At 37.0% G+C, this 25,540-nt stretch overlaps 1 protein-coding gene across 1 annotated transcript in view; it reads right to left on the reverse strand.

The window, feature by feature from the left end:
* LOC123241721 (arylsulfatase F-like) overlaps positions 1-25,540 on the reverse strand; it is a 62,166-nt gene that overhangs the window by 17,905 nt on the left and 18,721 nt on the right. Inside the window, exons 4-6 of the mRNA XM_044669279.1 lie at positions 10,833-10,949; positions 5,590-6,013; positions 6-138 (exon numbers count right to left, since the gene is read on the reverse strand). Of these exons, the coding sequence (XP_044525214.1) occupies positions 6-138; positions 5,590-6,013; positions 10,833-10,949 (674 nt within the window). The remainder of the gene's footprint in view (positions 1-5; positions 139-5,589; positions 6,014-10,832; positions 10,950-25,540) is intronic.

Genomic DNA, 25,540 nt, shown 5'->3' on the forward strand with positions numbered 1-25,540 from the left:
CCTACAAAAAAATCCATCTCTTCTACATTGTCTCCATAAAGACGATGCTTGCTTCTTCCAAAAAACTCATTTGTTGTGGGAAGAGGTATATGGACATGTAAAAAAGAATAAAATAGGAGGAAAGGTCTGTCTTTGTTTCTAAAAAGACAAATAAATGGAATTTTGCATGTATTAAAAAACAATTAACATACATAGATTAATATCATGATATAATATATTATATGCATTAAAATATTGTTGATATATAATTAATATAATATAAAATTTACCTTATCTTCATCTCTATTAGATTTTTCTTGGCATCCCTTATATAGTTACAATATAGTATTACATAAAAATTAGGGAAAGTACTACTAATCAACATTTATTCCATAGAAACCTAGAAAATTTAGAGAAAAAACCTTCTATCTTAGTCATAGAAAAACACTGAAAAAGATCTTACAAATTGTTCTTTCCATCACTGCTTGATAATCATCATTATCATCATCATAACTGATATTTATATAGACTTTGAACTTCGCAAAGTGCTTTAAATATATTGTCTTATTTAAGACTCACAATAACCCCTGGATTTGTTATGTTGGTTTTAACAGTGATATTTGTGGGTAGCTGTAAAATACCAGTGTTCTGTATCAATCAGGACTTAGTTGTCCCTTAGTATATGGAGAGCATTCACACAGGCTCTCAGCAGGCTTGAGTAAAAAGGGAGGGGCCCAGTCTTGGGAGCACTCCTTTACTTCCCCCCTCCCACCAAACATTTAGAAATCAGTTACAGATGGAGGTTGCTCTTATGTCTTCAGATCTCAATCAGGAAATAGGTAAGGCTATCTCAAAGAGATATTAACTTTATCTAAACTATCTCCACACAGATTTGAGTAAGGTGAAAATAGTAAAAGCTTGATGTCTGAAGCTTTCAGGGACTGAGGAAGGTTCAGGCTTCAGGCCAAATGGCTGGAGGGATTCAGTTTGAGGAGGTGTAAGTATATCCCTAAATAATAGCCAGGAACAGCTCTCAAAAGATGAAGGGTTTAATGATGTGGGGAAGGGAAGAAAGGGAGATTTGACAAGGATAAAATAAGGTCAGGGGAACCCTAAACTGTTAGGTCCAAACAGTTCCTCTTCCCAGAAGGTAAAGGTATCTTGGTTAGCTATTTAGCTCTCTAACCTAATAAATAATATTCCACGAAGGTCTAAATAACTTATTTGAGGTAATAGTGATGTTGATTGTAGGTCTATTTAGGCTAAAGCAAGGTTGGCAGTTCACAAGAACCCCAAGATCTGGGATCAACAAACAGAGAAACCTGCTCACTTCAAGCCCCAGGAATCAACTGCCCTTAACTGCCTTAAATTGTTCCCTCACCCAGAGTTCTTGGGGGAACCCCCTGAAATTCTCAGCTGAGGCTTGACCCACTTTCTTGCAACTGGAATTCCATTCTGCAATTTCAACCTACCTAGCTACAAGAGTTTATTGTCATCATACAGACTGAGTGTGGGAACCATTCCAACTGATTCTTCCCTCTTCCTTCAAAGGAAGAAATGGGCAGTTTGCCAAAAGGTAGCCCAACACATCCTTCCTTCTAGGTGTGTCTACATCTATAGAGTAAGCATTAAAGTTATCATCAATCACATTTTACATGATGAAACAGAGGAGGTCTTAAGTTCTTTTTTCCTTAGTGATATAACTAGAAAATGTCTGAAGTAAGATTTTTAGTTCAAGTTTTTTCTGACTCCAGATACAAGACTCTCTCCCACTATGCCAACATTCTTTTCTAAAATAGCAACTCAACCAAAAGCTAAAAAATAGTTTGGTTGAAAATGAAGATGATATTGTCAAAAATGTATTCTTGGTTCCTTCACTAATCTGTCAGAGAATTTATTGAACTACATGAAGTTTCTGCCATGGCTGTACTTCAGGATTTTGGAGAGGGTTGGGATAAAAGTGTTGTGAAGATGTAGGAGCTACAAAGCTCTAGGCTTTGTTTTATTTCTCCCATGAAATGGATTTGAGAAGATCAATAGAATCATGATCAGTATGACAAATGTTAATAGCTATACTAAAATGCTTGGAAATTTCTTGAGTAAAATCAGTTAATTATTCAATACAAGATATTTTCAGCTTAATAACTACCAAGTGTTTACACCCAATGACTATCACATAATAACACAAAAAAATGTGCATTTCTAAAAATGGCTACTCATACAAGGAAAAGCAGAAAAGTGTTGGGAGGTTATAGATAGAAAAGGAAGAGTGTATCCAAAAAATATAGTGATAGGAATACAAAAGACAAGGATAAAACCCTAAAATACTGAAAAAACCTAGAAATGATAGCTCAGAAAATTGAGAAAGTGGAAATAAATTGATACTTGGGATAGAGGATTAGACCCTGAGCATATGATGTCAAATCCATTTCTGTCACTAATAATTGTGACTTTGGATAATTCATTTAACCTTTCTGGACCTCAGTTTCCTCAATTAAATAGGACATTTAAACCACTGGTCCACAGATACTATGTACCTCTTAATCTATGATCCAAAGGATTTTCTCAGAAAATGGAATTTTCAATAAAAAATTTGGACTAACATGAAGTAGATTGAAAAACTTAATTAATCTTAAGGCTTTCCCTCGTCATGGCCCCCTATTATTATATATGTGTGTATGTATATAAATATATGCGATAAATATCACCTATATATATATGTATTTCTCTATATGGAGACATGGATATCTTTTCTTTACACACTCGTTTACATATGAACTCCTCAGGAGATCAGAAGTGCCTTGAGAATAAAACCTATAAGTTTCTATTTGTTTGTTTTTGTCTTTCTTATTGCCTTCCTGGCACATAGTAGGCAATTAATAAATACGAGTTTACTGGCTCACATGAATGTCCTTAAATCAAGTCTTTGTACACTTTAGAGAAATTTGAGTTGGGTAATGACCTACAAGATCCACTGGGTGACACAGTGGTAGGGCACTGAACCTGGAGTTAGGAAGACCTAAATTCAAATCCAGCTTTGAATACTTAATAGGTATGCAACTTTGGACAAATAACCTTGTTTGCCTCAGTTTCCTCATCTGTAAAATGAGCTGGATAAGAAAATGTTAAACCACTCCAGTATCTTTGACAACAAAACCTCAAATGGGGTCACAAAGAGCTGGGTAAGATGTAAACAACTAAACAGCAATAATAAATATCAGAAATATAATGATATTCCTATACTAAAAAAAGAGCCAGTGCCCAAAATCAGTAAAAGAAATGTGTGAAGTTAGATGTAAAGAGAAATGGAAAAGTAAAATGGGAAACTATCTAAACACAATTTTATCTGTGTTGCATGCCTGAGCCTGGCACAAATGCAAAGTCAGACTTCATGAGATTGTTGGCTTTCTTGGTTTAGTTTTCTGGCATCATGGCAGCTATAAATGAAATTTCTGGATGAGTAGAACCTAAATGAACTAAGGAGAAATTGAGTTGTTCTTTCCTAGGTGTCATGAATATTTTTACCAGCTTGAATCTGTTGGACTAGCTCCTCATAATTCCCATATGAGAACAATGTTCCTAGATGGGTAGGATGAAAGAGTGACTGCCCCTTCCATCTTTTTTTAGTGTTCGGGGAGGGCATGAGTTTGTTGATTTTAATTTTGTTACTCTACTTATCAGTAGCAGTAAACTGTTCAACAGTATTACTTTTCCCACTTCTTTAATTTTCCTTTCTATTTTTCCTTCTCCAGAGGGCTGCTCTGCACCCAAGTTTAAGCTAAGTTTCAGTTTGAGTTGGATCATAAAGTTTTGTATATAAAATTGCATTGTAAATAATGACCAATCACCTGAAGGAATTAATTTGTTCTTACTCTTTCCCCAGAGAACTAAAATAATTTTCTGCCAGAAAACTCCTAAGAAATTACTGCTTTTTTAATCCCTACTAATTAAGAACATGAAAGATTAAGCATTTTCAATATAATTTCTGATATCCTGTGGGTTACTCATTCTAGAATGGTATCACCTAAAACTTCTTCCAATTTTTAGCCCTTATTCAAGACCTAGAACATATTGTGCCATTTTCTTGAAGTCTTCCCTAACAGATCCCACCCCACCCCAAGAAAAATAATATAGAATCATTATTTTATATTTCTTGTAGAGCTCATCACAAAGTATTTGTTCAGAACTTTTCTTCAATGGCTTGTGTAATATAGTATTTTAGCATTCCAAGTTGGCTTAGGACAAACCTGTCAGTTGCCACGGATGGAATGTTGAAGGAGGCATGAGCCACTGTGAAGATACCAACTGGCACTTGAGCTGGGAGTATAAAAAACCCTGGAAACCCAAGGCTGGGTTCTTCCCTGACCTCACTTTGTCCTGACCACTCATCTACCCTTCCCCTGGGCCCAGGAGGTAGGAGTAAAGGGTGGTGGGATTGGAAGAGGGTGGTGGGAGTGAGAACGTGGGTAATTAGGATTTAGGGCCAAATCTTCTAGAGCTCCTCATTATTATTATTTATCATCATCTACAAAATTAACTATTAGATCAACTCAATTCCTAACCAGAGACCACTTCACTATGGCCAAGGGCTGCCTGCACTTGGTCAGCCTAGTCCTTCCAAGGACCTCTACCAGCTTTAGCCAGATAATCCTTAAAAACAGATTTTAGTATTACCAAGCCCTCTTACCATTGCCTTGTTCCTTCCCCAGTTACCAATAAACCCCATTATAAACCTTAACCAGTGAATCCTGTGGTTATTTCCCTACCATCAAAGGCTAGGAAGACAGGCAACAGGCAGGAATTTTGAGCAGTTACCGCTGGAACAAGCTCCATTGCTGAGGGGCAGGAAGCTCTACATCCACTTCATACGAGTCTTCCATTAACCAATAGGAGGCTGTTTCCTCAGCAGGGAGGGGCCAGCTGTCTGACATCTTAAAGAAGCCTGGTGGCAAGCAGTGAGGTTTCACTGGGCACTCAGTTCCCAGGGTTTGGATCCTTGAACTTCCATAATAAGTTACAAGCCCAACTGAAGTAGTTCACACCATCCTAACAACCAGCACTATCCTCCTCCTAGCCTTGTTACCAGTTCAAGAGCCCTATTGACCCACTTATTCATTATACTTGAGAGGCAGAATGCCATAGAGAATAGCATTGGATTGGTCATCAAGAACACCTGGGTTCAAACCTAGTCTCTAATGCATATTAGCTATGTGGCCTTAGTAAGTCATTTAACCTTTCTGATTCTTAATTTCCTTATCCATCAAATAAATATGACTGTCCCAATTCTCTCATAACATTGTGGAAAGGTATGTAAAATTCTGCAAATTTTAAACCATCATATAAATGCCAATCATTAGAACTGTGAATGTCTGTTGGATATTAGAGGACTATAGGGTTAGAGCTCAAAGATTATTTTTACATGAAGGAGGAAAAAAAAGCAATACCCAGGACCACAAAGCCATTCTATTGTGAGAGATACTGAATTCAAATTTTAAAAATTATCAAAATCAAAGTAAAAAATTCCTTGCAATAAAGCATCTAAAACTAAAACTAAAAAAAAGGAAGTACAAGACCAGGGAAAGATTCCCCTAAAGAAAATATAATTGTTACCTTTCAACAAAAGAAACTGCCTCCTTCAGCATAATTGAGCCAGTTCTTTCTGCCTTCATAGGTTGCTCTGTTATTTCTTGTTGCCTCATGAGAATACATTGCCAATATATAGGTATCTGAAGACTGGAGAACCAAGAAAAGGCCATATAGAAGCCAAATAAGATAATGCCGATAATAAACCACCAGGATATGGAGACCAACCCAATTAATTTTCCCACAGTCAGTGTAAGCACAGCAATGATGATTAGCTCCATGCCGAACCAAAGTTTACTTTCTATGGCTAATTCAGTGGGCCGGGAAGGATCTGGCCAACAGGAGCCAGCGAGTGAGAGTGGCATGCCATAGTAATAGTCAAACCCATAGTGGTTAGGATGATGGCAGTAATCATTTCGGGATTTACAGTTTAAACCTTGATGCCATTTACCTGAAAATAAAAGTGAAAAGAGAAAATGTTATATTATATTAAAGACATTTATAGTGACTTCCTCAGAAACAAAATAAGAAAAAGAAGTCTTGTAAAGTCACATACTTGACATACAATAGACATTGACAAATGTCTATTGAATTGAATGTGTGCAAAGTCAGTTTTCTCTCTACAATGTTTTTTTTCTTCAAGAGGCTCCTTTATTGCTGTGTTTTTTTTTGTTTGATATGATTTATTTTGACTACCAGAATGCATATATTTTTGGTAAAGTGGAGGAAAGAGAGAATAGAAATAGAATAGGATGTATTTTGCAAACATTATGAAACCATGCAAATGGCAACTTAAAAATTTTTTTGAAAAATGCTTGATGAATGACATAGGATCAGTAGAATGTGAATTCTGTGCAGGTATAGGGTATTTTCATTTTTATATTTGTGTCATCACTACCAGTTACATGTTATATTCTTAATAAATTATTTTTTATTTTAAATAAGAATCAAAACAACACATCCTGAATGCAAGTAGACAAATATATGACTAGTATGAGTAGATTGAGGTATATTTCCAATGAGTATAAAGGTTAACTTTGTGGAAAAGCATAACTGGAAGTAGAAGTGACCTTGTCAAGAAGAAGTTGTATTCATATATTCAGATAGATTTGTTAACTCATCCATTTTGGAGTGCCCATCTCATGATGCAGGTCACAATCTGTCCAGACCTGCCCATCTTGTATGACTCTTGTCCATGTTCCAAAAGTTCAAACTAGGAAGCCCCTCAACATATTGGAGGTCTTCATTACTTTCTTTAGACACTGTGAAAGTACAAGTTGAATGTTCTACTCTTTCCTAGCTCTGACTACACAGTCGCTTATCTTTTCATCCTTTCATATCATTTCTTAATGATGGCCTTTATTTTTATACCTCTTTTGGAGTTCCTTGTTGGTTACATGTTGAAACCCATTCACACCCACCATTTCACATTCAAATTATCCTGTTTAAATCTGATCTTTAGTTCTTTAAGTATAGTCATGTTCCACATTTGAATGCCATGTAACAGAACCTGCAAAATGTTAGTATTGGTAAGATGTTACATTGCTTTTGTGTGAAACATGGAGTCAGTGAAAGAGCTTTACAACTTTATGAAAGCAAGTTAGCCTCCTTTTCTACATTTTTCAGCACCACGGCCAGCTCATTGACTATTGTTTGTCCCTTATATACCCATGTTTAGATGACTTCTACAGTGTTGATTCAAATGTTTGCTATCTATGCAACAGGAATTCTTCATGCACTTGGTCTTTTTTTTTCTAAGTTGAGGGAGAAGTCAAACTCATTTGAGTGATTATAGATCTCTTCCTGGAGCCTCTATGCTATTCAGTGACTTGATTCAATCAGTGGGATGTCTTCTGCATATAAGAACATCTCTTGTGCTTACCATTTGTTCTTGCTCAAGTTTATTTGCATGAAAAGCAGAGAGGATCTTGAGGATGTCTCATCATAAAGGTATAGTTGTTTACTCAGGTCAGAATTCAAAAGAAAATATTTAATCTTATCCTGGGAGTATATAATCTGACTTTTATTTACTAAATATGATAGTTTTCATAGCAGAAAAATTCTTAGGACCTTTTAATCATGAGATTTATTCTTTACAAAGCAATTCTAATATAAGCAGCCCCATAAATCTTTGTGACTAGGACCATTTTACTATTCCTATTTAAAATGTTAGTATATAATGATAGTTATACCTGGCTTGCCCAAATTATTCATCAAAGTTACAAGGATTTTGCCACTCACAGACATGCATGATAAAGGCAAGAATGATGGAGTACAGAAAATTTCAAAGTTGTTTCAAAGTCATTTATCATCCCTATGTATGTCCCATATCACTAGTTCTAATGTTTATATTTATGGAACAATGTGCCCTAGATATATGGAGACATTCTCTGTTATGGCATTTCCTACTATAGTAGTGTGCCTTCATAGTGAAATAATTGTCATCTAACTGACTATAGAAAAATATGTATATCAATAGCAATTTGTGTATAGTTATTTTCATTGAATTTTCAGTGGGGCTACATAACTTGACCTTGGGGTAATTATTCTACAGCAGTGATGGCAAACCTTTTAGAGATGGAGTGCTGGGACCGACCCCACCCCACAGACCAAGTGACATTCCTTTTATCCCCAGTGAATGCTGTGTGAACCCTGCCCCACATACCCCATACAGGGAAGCAAGGAAGCACGCCCATTGTGCTGCTGGGTGAAGGGGCAGGTGAAGTGAGGAATATCCTCAGTGAGTGTAGAGAGGAGGAGGGGAGTGGCCCAAGCAGCCTGCTCCCCTTCACTTTATCCCATGTGTGCTCCCATTGGATTTCTGGGCAGAGGGGTGGGGGATGTGAAAAAATGTCATCAACCATGGTAAAGATGGAGAGGGGAGCAGATTCACCCAAGTTCCTCTAACTTTCTAGTAATGACCTCTGGAGTATGGGGGTGGTGGCCATGTGCCCACAGAGGGCACTCTGTGTGGCATCTTTGAAACCTGTGCCATAGGATTCACCATCGCTGTTCCAGTGTTTCTCATGATAGAAGGGAATTACAAAAAATAAGCAAAGTAAGGAACAGAGAACTTAAAGGAATTTTCCAAAATTACACAAAACATGAGAGCAGAACTTTTGATGATAATCAGAAGAGAAGAATTCTATTCAAGTTCTACCTCTGTGACTTACAATATGATTGGACAACTTTATTACAGAATCATATATTGATTGTCTGGAAAGAGAATGCAGAGACCATGTTGCTTATCTATTTAATTTTGCAAATGAAAAACCTTGAGCCCAGAGAAATTAAAGTCTTTTGCCCAAATTCACACAGCTTTGAACTTTCACCTAGGTCTTCTCCCCTCCAAAGACTGAATAAGAATAAGTGATATTACAGGGTTAATTACAGTGTTGGAATGCACGTAGTGGGTATTTATATACTTGTGTGCACTTTTTCTATATTTATTCACATGCAGAAAGATATTAGCTAGATGATGTGCAAGAAATATAATTATATGCTGTAAAAGATGAGGTAGAGAATGAGTAGGAGAGGAAACAAATTATAATTACATTATAGCTGAAATGGCTTTTTTTCCTGGATAACTTGGGAAAATCATTTAGCCTCTTGGAGCCTCAATTTTTTTACCCATAAAATGAAGGCATTGGGCTAGCTGATATCTGGAATTCCTCACAGTTCCAATTCTTTAAGCTTTTATTATTTTCATAAAGGTAAAATCTCATTGTATATTAAAAAATATTTTCCCCTATGACAGTATAGAAAAGGATAAATGGAAGAGCTAGGGTAATGTTGAGAGAGAATACCTTAAATACTCATGTTTGTAATAAGTTATGTATGTAAATAAATGTGTGTGTGTGTGTGAGAGAGAGAGAGAGAGAGAGAGAGAGAGAGAGAGAGAGAGAGAGAGAGAGAGAAATGACCTTGTTGCAATTTCTGATTCTCTTGAACAGCATTTTGAAATAGAATCATTCTTCAGGTTGCTAGCACTGACTTTTGAAGAGTGTACTAAGATGGATAACATAAGGGAGTGATCAGTTAGGTAAAGCTGATAGCATGTAAGACTTTTTATAATTATGGACTTTTCATTCTAACATGGAGGTAGGTGATAGATTCAGAATGGCAGAGGGGAAGGCATTTTAAGAAGTAGTAATCACAGTATCTGGAGCAAAGAGTATCAAAAAGTGGAATTACTTTAATTTAAGTCTGCAGTGAGATGAATAGGAAAGCAAAAGAGAGGTAATGAGTAGGTTATAGCTAGGACTTACAAAGGAGAATGACAATAAAATAAATCCTCAAAGAAATGGATAATAGAAAATAAAGATGGGATGTGAACTCCTTTAGGAAAAATAGAATGTTTTGCCTTTGTTTCCACAGTGGTTAGCACAATGAAGCATAATGTAGATGATCAACAAATGCAGTTGGCTGCCTGGATGTGTAGCAAAAGTAATGTTAGTTGCCCAAAGTGAGAAGATCTGAATGGCTTGAGACTTGCATAAGTGGAAAGAATACCCAGAACACCCACAATGATGAGATCTCAGTTGTATGTGAGTACTTTCTGCTTTTCTAATATTCAGCATTATTTCTAATAATACCAAAAGAATTCAAGGAATCTTTTAATTATATGCCAAGATTATATATTTCCCAACTGCTAAGTTGAATGTCTAGTTTCAGTCTCTTAATTCATTAATATCAGTCAACCCTTTAAAACAAAAAGTCTTCTCTGAAAAGCAGAGACTGCCAATATTTTTTTTTATCCTGGGACTCCATTCTAGGAGCATAGGGCCACAACCAGTAGGCAATGGGACACACAGTCACTCAGGGTCACCCAGCTGGGAAGTGTCTGAGCCCGGACTTGAACCTAGGACTTTTCGTCTCTAGGCCTGGCTCTCAATCCACTGAGCTAGCCCAGCTGCCCCTACTTTTAGGTTGCAGTTTCTTTAGCAGATGTAGTTTTTACAGAGTGGGGTTGCTAGCTCCACGCCCAACCCTCCTCCTTTTTTCATCCAGGCTAGGGACCGTCCTTGGCCCAGGAGTGGTAAGGGTGGGCAGTAGGGGTCAAGTGACTTGCCCAAGGTCACACAGCTGGAAGTGTCCGAGACCGGACTTGAACCTAGGACCTCCAGTCTCTAGGCCTGGCTCTCAATCCATTGAGCCACTCAGCTGCCCCGACTGCCAATAATGAAGAATCATATCTCTCATAACTTTTTGGCAAGAGGGATAAAGAAGGAATGGGAAAGAAAAGCAATTAAAAATGATTTTTCACATACCTATTAGTGCTGTGCTATAACCTTGCCTTTTTAGGGTGGCTGCAAATGTAGTTTCATTCAGAGGGAGCCCTCCTTTGACCCCAAGTGAAGAGAAGACATAATTTTTGCGGGAGATATCTCTAGACACAATCCCTGAAATTAGAGAGAGAAAAAAATCATAGTTACCAGCCATGAGCCATATAACTACAGTTTTTTCTTTGTTTTATTTTCTTCACTGAGAGATCATCATCATATTTGGCATGCACTTTATCTACCCTTGTTTTCTTGATTCACACTGTCACTGAGAGGAATCAGTATTTCATGATTCATTTGGATGAGCCCAGGTACTTTTCCTTCAATCATAGTTCCTGTAGAAAATTTCATTCCTTCTTAGCCTAAGGATGTTTTTTTGTCTTTTCCTGTTCCACATTTTCTCTGAGCAGAGAATTCTTTCTAAAATTCAGGTTGGGGATTTGCTTACTAAGAGCTAAGATGACAGAGTAAAGGACACTCTGGTCCCCTGGTCCCTCCATCTTCACAGAAAGAGAAAACAAATTTCCTCAAAACAAAGGAAAGTTGAAGAAACATGTCACATTGGGGTAGGAGGAAAGAGTTGGCCCAGGCAGCACAGCATCTTCAAGAACTGGAAAAACTTGAAGCAATCCAATATGCTGAGACTCCACCAGAGGCAACAAAGCTTCAGACGGTAATTGAGTCCAGTCTAAATAATTCTACCTAGATATAGAGGGCAGAGAAAGCAGGAGACTTACAATCTCTCACATGGCAGCAGAACCTTGGGCAGCAAGGGGGACTTCAAGAAAATACTTACTCCTATGTGGCAGCAGAGTGTCTGAGGTTGGAGAATCAGAGCAGGAGACCTGTTCAGCTGAGACCATTTAGCAGAGCAGGAAAGCAATAAAATGGGGACCATAATAGCCCATGAAACAAGGGAACTGGTAACACAGGATGCTGAATATCAAAACTCCTCAGAGCAAGCAAGCAGGGCCATCTCCTTGACATAGACACACGATGAGCAATAATGACAGCTGAGCTTACTCCAATTACCAGAGAAGAATACTCTTCAACTTGAACCACTGAACCCTCTACTTCAGAAACAGAAAACAAATTCAACAGAAATATAAGGTAAGAGGGAGAAAAACAATTAGAAAAAAATGAGCAAATAACAAGAGGAAAATCTTGAATTTAGAAAGCTACTGTAGTGACAGAGAAAAGCAAAATATGAATTCAGAAGAGGACAAAATCAAAACAGAAACATGTGATGTCTAAAAGAAAAGTCTGAAAGGATGTAAGGCCCCAAAAGAACCCTGGAAGAACTAGAAAAGAAATTACAAAAAATAAGAGTATTGACAGAAAAACTCAATAGCTGGGAAAAAAATCAATGAAGAAATCAACTTCCTAAAAATTAAAATAGGTCAAAAGGAAAGTGAGGCATGAAATATCATGAAGAAACATAAGGAAAACAGCTCCCTGAGGAATAGGATGGACCAAATGGACATGGAGGTCAAACACACACACACACACAATGAAGATAACTCTTTAAAGAATATAATAACTAAATGGAAAAAGGAAATACAAAACCTCATGGAAGAAAATAACTCCCTCAAAATTAGAAATAGACAAATAAAAGCTAATGAAACCATAAGACATCAAGAAAAAATAAGACAAAAAATTTTAAATAAAAAAAAATAGGAGAAAAACTAAAACAACTCAGTGGGAATATTACCAACTTGGAAAATAGATCCAGGAGACATAATCCAGGAATTATCAAAAAATGTGAAAGTCACGATCATAATAGGAGCCTGGACACCACATTTCAAGAAATCATTAAGGAAAACTGCCCTGATATCCTCAGTCAAAGAGATCCAAAACAAAATATCTCACGATTATAATAGCTAAGTCCCAAAATTCCCAAGTCAAGAAAAAATAATATAAACAATCAGAAGGAAACAATTCAGATATTATGGAGGCACTGTTAAGATTACACAGGACCTTGCAGCTTTTATATTAAAGGACTGAAAGGCATGGAATATAATATTCCAAAAGTCAAAGGACCTAGGACTACCACATAGAATTATATACTGTAATTATAAATTACAAAACATTATGGAAATCCAGATGATGGCCAGTTATTTGATTAGAACATAGAATGAAATGAGGCTGGCAGGAGGTGGCATGTGCCAAATTAGTTGATGCTCAGGTATATAAGAAAGAATTTGAACTGAAAAAGATTCTCAGTCTTGCGATTGGGTTTGGAGTAGGAGGTTTGGTTTGATAAGGGTAGGCTGTAGATATGAGATCCATATTACTGAGAGAGGTTCAAGCTGCAGAGAGGGGTTCAGGCTACTTCACAGAATTCCATAGTGCCCCCCAGAACTCTAAGGGAGGGGAAAATTAAAGACAGTTGGAGTCCTGTTATAAAAAGTGTTATATTTTAAAATGATAAAGGCTGAGATTAAGAGGAAAAGTAATATTTTAATTAAGGCCATGTTAGTAGAATAAAATAGACCATGTGCCTGGCTAAGAGCCATTCAAATTGCCGGCCAGTTTGTACCTTCTCCCATCTTTACTACGTAGCAAAAGAGAGCATCTCAAGCCTGACCTCCGAATTTAAACCAAGCTCTATGTTGGTTCACATTGGTTGATGTCATCATGTCCAAAACCGGAAACCCATCAAACCATGGAAAATGTAGTCTTAAAGTCTCCCAAATGTCCACAGGAAGTTTGTCATTTAAAAGCTCAAAATGAGCCCCTAATACCTCTAAATGGAACCCCCAGAAATTTCTAAATAACACAGAAGGCAGGTCACCCTGCTTGTTGGTGTGGGGTTCTGGAACCTGATCTGGGGGCTGTATCTGCGACCTGGGTGACTCTGAGCTGAGCCATTCAGTTCCTGACTGCCAAGCTGTTTTACTTTGGTTAGATATTCAACAATATCAGTCTACCTTAGTTTAGCTATGTTGATATAGAAGAAGAATATTTATAGGGTTAGAGAGCAGATCAGCCATTCAAGATATCTTACTGCTTTTGACATCACTATTAGAGAGTTTCCCTTACTTTATCTATCCTAATCCATCTCCCACCTTCCCATTTCCACTTATCATTAAACCTTTATCAATGGGGAACAGTGTCTAGATATATATTTTTGGGGGATATACTCACAACCTCCTTAAGCCAAGTTCCTCCTACGTGTAGCCCTGAAGTTAATCCTAATTCTCTGAGCCAGTGAGCTTCAAAGATATTAAGTTTCACCAATCCTATCCTGTGGGAGATAATTCAGAGAAAGTTATCTTTAGGAGTTTAGCCTTTCCTTACTTACTGTCTTGGCCCAGGAGTTAACAAGTCAATTTGTCCACCATTACCATACTGTAACTGACTTTCCAACTGCCTAGTAGGAGGTTGAAGTGAAGGAACACTTTGAAAAGATCCTGCCCCTCCCTTCCAGTCAAGCCTGCTTGTATGTGTGTCCTTCCATAGACCAAGGATTAGGGAGACTTGAGTGCTACTGACCCCTATCATCTTACAGTTTCCCTAATACAACAGTAGGTCAACTCAATTTACCAGCAACCTGCACCAACCAATTCATCATTTCTGATCCTGTGTTATCCTTATATCAAATATCCTGATCCTGATTTAATCAATAAGAAGAAGCAACAACATCTAAGAGCAGAACAACCTGATTTAGGTTGAAACCTGTCTGGCTCAACCAGACTGACATTTGGCAAGCCTGATCATCTTATACCATCATAACTTCATTAGTTTTAGTGACTTAAGAACTTCCTACTTCCCTTCTTGCCAGTCATTACCCTGCTTCCCTCCCTAAGCCTGTTATTATTAAATCTTCAAATTTACCTACAGTTGATGTTATCTTTATCTTAGGGCTTAGTGATTATATCTTTGGGAATTTGAGGGAAGAAGAGACTTGTTTCAATTATAGAAGGTTTAATTCACAGTCAATTCAACGTTATCCATACTAGGCCAGAAAGTCAGTTGGAGAGGTAGCTGTTAATTCTCATCACAGATTCTTATCTGGCTGGCTATTCTGGGACACTGTTATACCTGAAGTTGGGTTCAGTAGATTCATTCTATCTTTCCAACAACTATTGCTGTGGGGTCCTTTGTGATTCACTATACTGCTTAAGTGTTTCACTTTACCATCAGCCACTATTCTCAATTTCAGACCCTCATATCATCAGGACCTTTATAACAATACCTAGCCAAACTGAGCATAAGCCTCTGGGGATAGGGGAAAGATATATTCAATGAAATAGGGGAAACTCAGACTTTCCTGATCAAAATACCAAAATTGAATAGAAAATTTGATGAGCAAATCTCAAGATTTCTTTGTCATCTCTGATAATCTGATAAGGACAGTTTAGTTGATAAGGAAATAATGGTGTTGTGAGGAAGATTAGATTAGTTAGTAATTAAGAATTAAGGTGTATCTAGCAGGAAGGAGCTAGAGCTGGGAATTTCAAGAAAGGAATGAAGGAGCAGGAAGAAGTGACTTGTGCTTTGAGAGGGACTCCATTAGGGGTTAGCACAAACTGTGATTAGCCCTGGGAGATCTCAGAGTAAAGGACACCCTGCATCCTGATTTTCCATGTGTGTAAATAGAATTAGCTCCAGCCCATTCATAGTCAAAACTACTTACTGTAGGCATAGAGATGATATCATCCCCACCTCCCTTAGTGGAAAGGGGAGATGAGTTACCCACATGTGACAATAAGTAACAAATCAAGAACAAGGGACTGCCCTTTGGGCAGTCCAAATCAGTGTAGAGGCTGCCATTTGTCCACTTGAATTAGAGGTGGACCCACAGGAAGTGACGAAAGACACTATCTCTTCAAGTATGTTGGTTACTTCCTGCTAAGGGGAGTTCCTGCTTTGAACTTGGTGCTGAAGGATCTTGGAGGAGACCTCAGGCAGCTTCTACTCTGAATGGTCACGTGGGTAAGTTAGGCTGACTTCCTTGGCCTACCTTGGCATTTTTCCAAGACTCTACCTTAAGTAGGCTCTAGCCTATCTGATTGCTAGGCCTTGTGGCTTGTAGCCTCATTTATTTAGCCTTTTAACATTCTCTCTCCGTCCAGGCCTCTGCAAGCCTGGACTAGCCTCTCCTTCTTAATTTCCTTACCTTTTACTTTCCTAATTGTAAATAAACTACCTTAAACCCGATCCTGACTTGGGTCCATTTTAATTACGGAATCAATCTGAATTGTTGATTCCTGGCAGCCACACTTTAAATATATATCTATAAATATCTAAAATCTCCCTCTTACACCTGGGATCCTGTGTGGTGGTGGCATCTAGCAAAGAGGACAAGATCTACAGTGAAGTTCCAAGGGAAGAGGAGAAGTTTGGAATCTAGTGGGAAGTGTCTCAAGCACACCCTCTCAACTTGGTAACTGAGACCACCTTGGCATCCAAAGATCATCATTGGATTACAGTGAGAACCCCAAAGCCACATCAGCCCATAGCTGTGCTGCTCAAGCCTGGCAGGTCCACATCTGAGGCAGTCACCCAGAGACTTCATTACAGCTCCTTGGGCCCTGTCTGTTTAGGTTACTAAGTTAGTGTAGGGAAATCCTCCCCTTTCCCTGTGGGTTTTGTCATTAGGTTTTAAGGTTTTAGTATAGAAATCCCTTTCCCACCTTTTAGTTAAACATAATTAAACATGTTTACACCTTTACCTAGTCTGTTGGTTTCCAAAGTCTCTGGCCTAATGGTGAGCTGCTGGCATTGGCCAGCAGCCATTTTTGTCAATTAGGAGCAGCTCAGTTGTGACCCCTGGTCTATACTGGTCTGTCTCTCCTACAACCCAGGGTGTGTACCCACAACTATTAGATTTATTGTAACATCCCTGGTGTCTCCATTACCATTATTTATCTATTTTCTACAGTTGTCATCCCAGATGGGTGGGTAGAGAGACAGACAGGAAGTATGCTGTTGGGCAGTTAGAATCATACAGGAAGCTCAGGGGATCTGGACATTCCGAGAAGGAGCTCAGCCATTGGGTGAGAGCTAAAAGTTCTCAACCAGTGGTGAGCTGCTCAGAGCCTCTCAGCCCCCAACCCATGTCATTCATAAATTCTCTGTGGGTAGGAAAAATACTATTGAGCTTGGAGTGGCCCCAGATGATTTTCTTCATTTATTTTTGTTTTTTTTGGTTTTGTTCTCTGTTGTGTTTAATTGTAATTGTATTTAATTAATTATGTTATTAATTGTTATTAGTCAGAATAGTGGCTAATAATACAACTGATTTTGTGTATGGTTGGTCAGTTTTGTCAGTTTGGGGGGTGATGGGAATAATGCTGGTTGAAGACTGGATCGATTATGTTTTTTGGTTCTATGGAAAGGTGTTTGGGCTATCCCTTACCTGTGGTTTAAAATTATACCCAGGTATTTTAGAGGAATGATGGACATTGAGTTTGCACAACCAATTTTAACTAGTAACATCTTAGATTTATTATCTCATATGCCACTTCTGATCCTTACTGGTTATTTTGTATATAAGTTAAGGTGGATGTTATTTCATATTGTGTATTGTGTTAAAATTATTGTGACCTGGTGTTTGAGGGATTCTGAAACTAAAAAGATGTTAAGGTTGTTGCAGATAAAGTTAGATAACTTGGAATTACATATTCAAAATGGTAATCTTTCTGGTCAATCCCTTGGTACTCCCCATATTGGCAACATGATTGAACTTTCAAACGGGTATTCTGGCAAAGGTGTTCCATCAAAGGCTGAGCTGGAACAGCAGGCTCACAGTAAGGGTGAAAAACCCATTAACCTGTTTCCTCTTCACGATCTTCCAATTGTACGTGATGATGGCATATTCCATGTAAAACAACACACAAGATTTAGGTCTGAGGATGTGGAAAATTTGAAACAAAAGATCCCAAATTTCCATGATAATTCTGGGAAATTTGTGAAGATCTTCAAGGCATTTGTGAAACAGCATGACCCAGACTTTGAGGATTGTTGGCATGTGTTAGGTGAGATCTTGTCACACCATGATAGGGCCAAATTTGTAGAGGAAACAAGGAACATAGAGGGAATGACACCATGGCCACTAGCCTGGGAGGAACTGGACCTTAATTCAGTTCCCACATACCGTTTGTTAAAGCAGGCACGAAAGTCCCTTATACAAATCCTGGAAAAACATGCAAAGCATCCAAATTCATAGGATAAATTTGAAAAAATAAGGCAGACAGCATTAGAGACCCCAGCAACATTTTTGGACAGGATTATTGAGGCAGCTGAAATGTATTTAAATATGAACATACTGGAAGATACCACCATAGACCATGTGAAAAGATTTGTTGTTAGAAATTCTGTTCCCCAGGTAAAGAAGTTCTTCATGGATAATTACCCTGATTGGGAACTGTTGAGCCTAGATGAGTTGAAGCAAAAACCAACATACGTGTTTGCACAAGAAAAGGACAGGGGTAGTGATGACAAGGATACCATCATTGAAAGCCTTAGAAAGCAGTTAAAGGAGGCAAATTCTTGAGCTAATGAAAAGGAGATAAATTAAATTAAGGCAATTGCAGCATTAAGGGCAGCAGAAAAGAGGAATAATAATTATTATTATAAGACCAGTGGTAATGCAAACACTAGGAATCAGAGGCAACAATCTTGTTATGTTTGTGGACATATTGGGCACTTTGCAAGGGACTATAGGTACAGAAAGAGATCACATGGGCAGAGATATAACAATAACAATGGATTTAGAAGATCTTTGTTCTGTATCCAGGAGCATGGAGTTTATTATATATATTTCAAGACTCATTTCACACAAAAGAACCCCCCTGAAACTTTGCAGATGCGCAGAAGTTATAAATTATGTCATATCAAAACAAAAAAGGTCTCATTGGCTTCAAAACAGACAAAGGCCAAGGCTGAATTTTGAATAGGTTCTTATCAGAAAGACAAGTTGGGGAATATTTTTCTCAGGGTTTAATTGCCTCTGCTAAGGTTTTGGCTTTGGATATACCAGGCAGCTGTATTCCTGGCCAAAGGGGGAGAGTGTTAACCTTTTAAATGCAGGCCTGTTAGGAATCTAAAGCTCTTCAATAAGGCCACAATACTTTTCAACAAGAAATCACAAGGATCACAAAAGGGGTCAAAAGAGGAGTCTCAGATTTTTATCTATTTAAGACTCTGTTTCTCCTATTGGATTCCCACAAGCAAACTCGAGAGAAGCATAAAAAGACAAAATGAAATCTAAAGTGGTTTGATGAAGTTGAATTGTGTAATTCATATCTGGGAAGGTGATGATTCATATAACTAGATATCTGTGATTCTTGAAAAAGGTAAAATACTTAAAACATGTGAGATACCTAAACCTAAGATATATAAGAAGTATTTTTTTGGAAAGTCAACACAACAGATATTACTTCTATTTTAAATGAGGAAGCTAAAACTTAGGAAACCTGTGCAATTTGACCTGGCCACAAATCTTGTGTCACAGGCACAATTCCAACTCAGGTGACCCCTTTCTCCAAATCCACAGTTCTTGTTTTATGGTTCTGGACTCTACTAGATTGTACTCAGAACCTCTTTAGCATTTTAGCTAATGTACCACAGAGTTTAGCACAGTGCTTTTTTCATTCATTCCCTTGCAAACCTCCTTTGAACAGTTTCTTCCTCTTTGTCAGTCCGAATCCTTTTTAGCTACTACTTTATATTCTATAGTCCTTTTTAAAATTTGTTTTTAATTTTTTAGAAAAAATTTCCGTGGATACATGATTCATCTTCTTACATTCCTCTTCACCACCCCCTTTGCCCCACCCCCATAGCTGAAACACTGGTTTTAACATGTGTCATCTATCAAGACTTATTTACATATTATTGATAGTTGCATTGGTGTGGTCATTTCAACATCCCCAATCATGTCTGCATCAATCCATGTATTAAAGGAATTGTTTTTCTTCTGTGTTTCCTCTCCTGTAGTTCTTCCTCTGAATGTGGGTAGCATTCTTTTCCATAAGTCCCTCAGAATTGTCCTGGGTCATTGCATTGCTGCTAGTACAGAAGTCCATTACATTCAATTTACCACAGTGTATCAGTCTCTGTGTACAATGTTCTTCTGGTTCTGCTCCTTTCACTCTGCATCAATTCCTGGAGGTCTTTCCAGTTCACATGGAATTCCTCCAGTTTATTATTCCTTTGAGCACAGTAGTATTCCATCACCAGCATATACCACAATTTGTTCAGCCATTCCCCAACTGAAGGGCATACCCTCATTTTCCAGTTTTTTTGCTACCACAAAAAGTGCGGCTATAAATGTTTTTGTACAAGTCTGTTTATCTATGATCTCTTTGTAGTTCAAACCCAACAATGGTATGGCTGGATCAAAGGGCAGGTCTTCTTTTAGTGCTCTTTGGGCAAAATTTCAAATTGCCATCCAAAATGGTTGGATCAGTTCACAACTCCACCAGCAATGCATTAAAGTCCCAATTTTGCCACATCCCCTCCAACACTCATTACTCTCTCCTGTTGTCATTTTAGCCAATCTGCTAGGTGTGAGGTGATATCTCAGAGTTGTTTTGATTTGCATTTCTCTAATTATTAGAGATTTAGAACACTTTCTCATGTGCTTATTGATGGTTTTGATTTCTTTATCTGAAAACTGCCTATTCATATCTCTTGCCCATTTATCAACTGGGGAATAGTTTGATTTTTTTATATAATTGATTTAGCTCCTTGTATATTTGAGTAATTAGACTTCTGTCAGAATTTTTGGTTATAAAGATTTTTTCCCATTTTGTTGTTTCCCTTCTGATTTTGGTTGCATTGTTTTTGTTTGTAAGAACAATTTTAATTTAATATAATTAAGATTATTTCTTTTACATTTTGTAATTTTTTTCTAACTCTTGCTTGATTTTAAAATCTTTCCTTCCCCAGAGATCTAACAAGTATACTATTCTGTGTTCACTTAATTTACTTATAGTTTCCTTCTTTATATTCAAGTTATTCACCCATTCTGAATTTATCTTGGTTTAGGGTGTGAGATGTTGATCTAAACTGAATCTCTCCCATATTGTTTTCCAATTTCCCCAGCAGTTTTTGTCAAATAGTGGGTTTTGACCCAAAAGCTGGGCTCTTTGAGTTTTCATACACTGTCTTGCTGACATCACTTACCCAAGTCTATTCCACCAATTCTCCCTTCTGTCTCTTACCCAGTACCATATTGTTTTGGTGACCACTGCTTTATACTATAGTTTAATATCTGGTACTGCTAGGCCACCTTCTTTCACATTTTTTTTCATTATTTCCCTTGATATTCTTGATCTTTTGTTCTTCCAAATGAACTTTGTTATAGTTTTTCCTAATTCAGTAAAAAAGTTTTTTGGTAGTTTGATAGGTATGTCACTAAATAGGTAAATTAATTTGAGTAGAATGGTCATTTTATTATGTTAGCTCGTCCTACCCATGAGTAGTCAATGTTTTTCCAGTTGTTTAGATCTAGTTTTAATTGTTTGGAAAGTGTTTTGTAGTTGTGTTTGTATAATTCCTGTGTTTGTTTTGGTAGATAGATTCCTAAGTATTTTATATTGTCTAGAGTGATTTTAAATGATGTTTCTCTTTCTAACTCTTACTGTTGTATTGTGTTGAAAATATATTGATTTATGTGCATTTATTTTGTTTCCTGAAACTTTGCTAAAGTTGTTGATTATTTCTACAAGTTTCTTAGTTGATTCTCTAGGATTTTGTAAGTAGACCATCATATCATCTGCAAAGAGTGATAACTTAGTCTCCTCATTGCCTATTTTAATACCTTCAATTTCTTTTTCTTCTCTAATTGCTACTGCTATTGTTTCTAGTACAATGTTAAATAATAGAGGTGATAAGGGGCATCCTTGTTTCACTCCTGATCTTATTGGGAAGGCTTCTAATTTATCCCCATTGCATATGATGCTTGTTGATGGTTTTAGATATATACTATTTATTATTTTTAGGAAAGGTCCTTCTATTCTTCTACTTTTAGTGTTTTCAATAGGAATGGATATTGTATTTTGTCAAAGGCTTTTTCAGCATCTATTGAAATAATCATGTGATTTTTGTTTGTTAGATTGTTGATATGGTCAACTATGTGGATGGTTTTCCTAATGTTGAACCATCCTTGCATTTCTGTTATAAATCCCACTTGATCATGACGGATAACCCTCTTGATCAATTGCTGAAGTCTTTTTGCTAGTATTATATTTAAGGTTTTTGCATGTATGTTCATTAGAGAAATTGATCTGTTGTTTTCTTTCTCTGTTTTTGATCTACCTGGCTTTGGAATCAGTACCATATTTGTATCATGAAAGGAATTTGGTAGGAGTCCTTCTTTGCTTATTATATCAAATAATTTGTACAGTATTGGGATTAGTTGTTCTTTGAATATTTGATAGAATTCACTTGTGAATCCATCTGGTTCTGGGGATTTTTTCTTAGGCAGTTCGTTGATGCCTGTTCAATTTCTTTTTCTGATATGGGGATTATTTAAGTATTCTATTTCTTCTGCTGTTAATCTAGACAATTTATATTTTTTGTAAATATTCATCCATATCAGCTAGATTACTATATTTATTGCCATATAATTGGGCAAAATAGTTCTTAATGATTGCCTTAATTTCATCTTCATTAGAGGCAAGGTCTCCCTTTTCATCTTTGATGCTATTAATTTGGTTTTTTTTCTTTCCTTTTTTAAAATTAGATTTACCATTACTTTGTCTATTTTATCTGATATTTTCAAAATACCAGCTTCTAGTTTTATTTATTAATTCGATAGTTCTTTTATTTACTATTTTATTAATTTCTCCTTTGATATTTAGTATTCCTAATTTAATTTTCATTGGAGGATTTTTAATTTGTTCATTTTCTAGTTTTTTTTAAAGTTGCATGCCCAATTGATTAATCTATGCCCTCCCTAATTTGTTAATATATGCACTCAGTGATATAAATTTTCCCCTTAGAACTGCTTTGGCTGCATCCAATAGGTTTGGGTAAGACATCTCATCATTGTCATTGTCTTCAATGAAATTATTAATTGTTTCTATTTGTTCTTTCACTAAATTATTTTGGAGAATCATATTATTTAGTTTCCAATTAGTTTTTGGTTTGCCTCTCCATGTATTCTTACTAATAACTATTTTTATTGCATTATGATCTGACAAGGTTGCATTTATTATTTCTTCTTTTTTGCATTTGTTTGCCGTGTTTCTATGCCCTATTAGATGGTCTATCTTTGTCAATGTTCCAAGTGCTGCTGAAAAGAAGGTGTATTTCTTTTTGTCCCTATTTATTTTCTCCATATATCTATTAACTCTAATTTTTCTAGGGTTTCATTCACCTCTTTTATCTCTTTCTTCTTTATTTGTTTGGTTTGATTTATCTAGGTCTGATAGGGGAAGGTTGAGGTCCCTCTCTAGTATAGTTTTGCTATCTATTTCATTCTTACGCTCCACTTGCTTCATTTTAGGAAATTTGGAGGCTATACTGTTTAGTGCATACATGTTGAGTACAGCTATTTCTTCATTATTTATACTGCCTTTTATTAGGATGTAGTTACCTTCCCTATCTCTTTTAACCAGATCTATTTTTATTTTGGCTCTGTCAGAGATCATGATGGCAACACCTGCCTTCTTTTTCTCATTTGAAGCCAAACAGATTTTTCTCCATCCTTTCATTTTTACCCTATGTATGTCAGCCTGTCTCATGTGTTTTTCTTGTAGACCACATATGGTAGGATTTTGGTTTCTAATCCACTCTGCTATTTGCTTCTGTTTTATGGGCAATTTTATCCCATTGACATTCAGAGTTATAATTATGAACTGTGTATTCCCAGACATTTTGATTCTCTCTCCTTATCCTGTCCTTTCTTCTTTCACTATTTCCTTCTATACCAGTGTTTTGTTTTTAATCAGTTCCCCTAATCCCCTCCATTATTGTACTTCCCTTTCTCCCCTCTCTCTTCTTATTCCCCTCTTATTCTTCTTTAGGATTTTTTTTAAACTCTTATATTTCGGTGTATTGTCTCACAGGTGGAAGAGTGGTAAGGGTGGGCAATGGGGGTCAAGTGACTTGCCCAGGGTCACACAGCTGGGAAGTAGCTGAGGCCGGGTTTGAACCTAGGACCTCCTGTCTCTAGGCCTGACTCTCACTCCACTGAGCTACCCAGCTGCCCCTTTAGGATTTTTTTAAGATACCTCCCCCCCACTAGTGTTACTTCCCTCTCCACCAGTCCTTTTGTTACACTTCTCCTTCTCTATAGGGCGAGAATCAATTCTCTGCCCCAATGGATCTGATTGTTCATCCCTCTTTAAGTTGATTTCAATGCACATACATATTAATTATTTCCTCTCTCCAATATCTTTACCCTTACAGTGTATTGTTATTCTTCCTTGTTGGCCCCATGAGCTTCTTTATGGAATATAAATTTTTTTGTTTGTTTTCCCATTTTTCTTAATATTACCTTCTTTCCCCCCTCTAGTTATATATATATATATATATATATATATCACTTGAAATTTCATCCTATACAGTTTGTCACTGTTCCCTCTATGTAAACTTCTTCTAGTTACTCTGTTGGTAATAACAATTTTTAATATTTGCCAATATCTTCTTTTCTTCTTGGGATACAAGTTGATTGAACTTATTGTGCCCCTCAAAGAAAACACTTTTCCCCCTCCCTCCATTCTCTTAATTACATCATGGTGATTCTCTTGAGTTCTGTGTATGGGCAGCAAACTCTCTGTTTAACTCTGGGTTTTTCTTGATGAATGCTTGGAAGTCCTCGATTTTTTTGAATGACCATACTTTCCCCTGCAATAGTATAGTCATTTTTGCTGGATAGTTGATTCTTGGTTGTAGACCCAGTCCTCTTGCTTTCTGGAATATTATGTCCCATGCTTTCTGGTCCTTCAATGTAGATGCAGCTAGATCCTGTGTTATCCTAACTGTGGTTCCCTGATATCTGAATGACTTCTTTTTAGCTTGTAATATTTTTTCCTTGGTCTGGTAGTTTTTGAATTTGTCTATAATATTCCTGGAAGTTGTCAGTTGTGGATTAAATGTAGGAGGTGATCTGTGGATTCTTTCAATTTCCACTTTTCCCTCTTGTTCGAGAATGTCAGGGCAATTGTCTCTGATAATTTCTTATAGGATGATATCTAAAATTTTTTCTTTTATCATGATGTCCTGGTAAACCAATAATTCTTAAATTGATTCTTCTATCTCTGTTATCCAGATCTTTGGTTGAATCAATGAGGTGTTTCATATTCTCCTCAAATTTTTCATTTTTTAAATTTTGTTTTATATATTCTTGCTTCCTTGTGAAGTCATTTGCTTTTTAAAGACTGAATTTCATCCCTGGCTGTAGGATTAGGGAAACTGTAAGATGACAATGAAGTCTCACCAATCCCTGGTCTTTAGAGAAGCAGGCAGATTTGACTGGATGGGAGGGTCAGGAGCTTGTGGAGTACTTCTTCACCTCCCCCCACACTGTAAGCAGTTGGAAGTCAGTTAACTGTCTGGTTATGAAGGATATTCTAGCTTGATAACTTCTGGGCCAAGATGGTAAGTGGAAAGAAACTAAACCCCTTGTGATAATAACTTTCTTTGTTTGAATTACTCTCTCATAGGATGGAAATGTATGAGGTAAAAGTCTTCAGCAAATCTGACCACAGGCCCCCAGGGCAAAGGCATTTACAGCCCCT

The sequence above is a fragment of the Gracilinanus agilis genome, chromosome 3 (genome assembly GCF_016433145.1).
Source record: "Gracilinanus agilis isolate LMUSP501 chromosome 3, AgileGrace, whole genome shotgun sequence".
NCBI lineage: Eukaryota > Metazoa > Chordata > Mammalia > Didelphimorphia > Didelphidae > Gracilinanus > Gracilinanus agilis.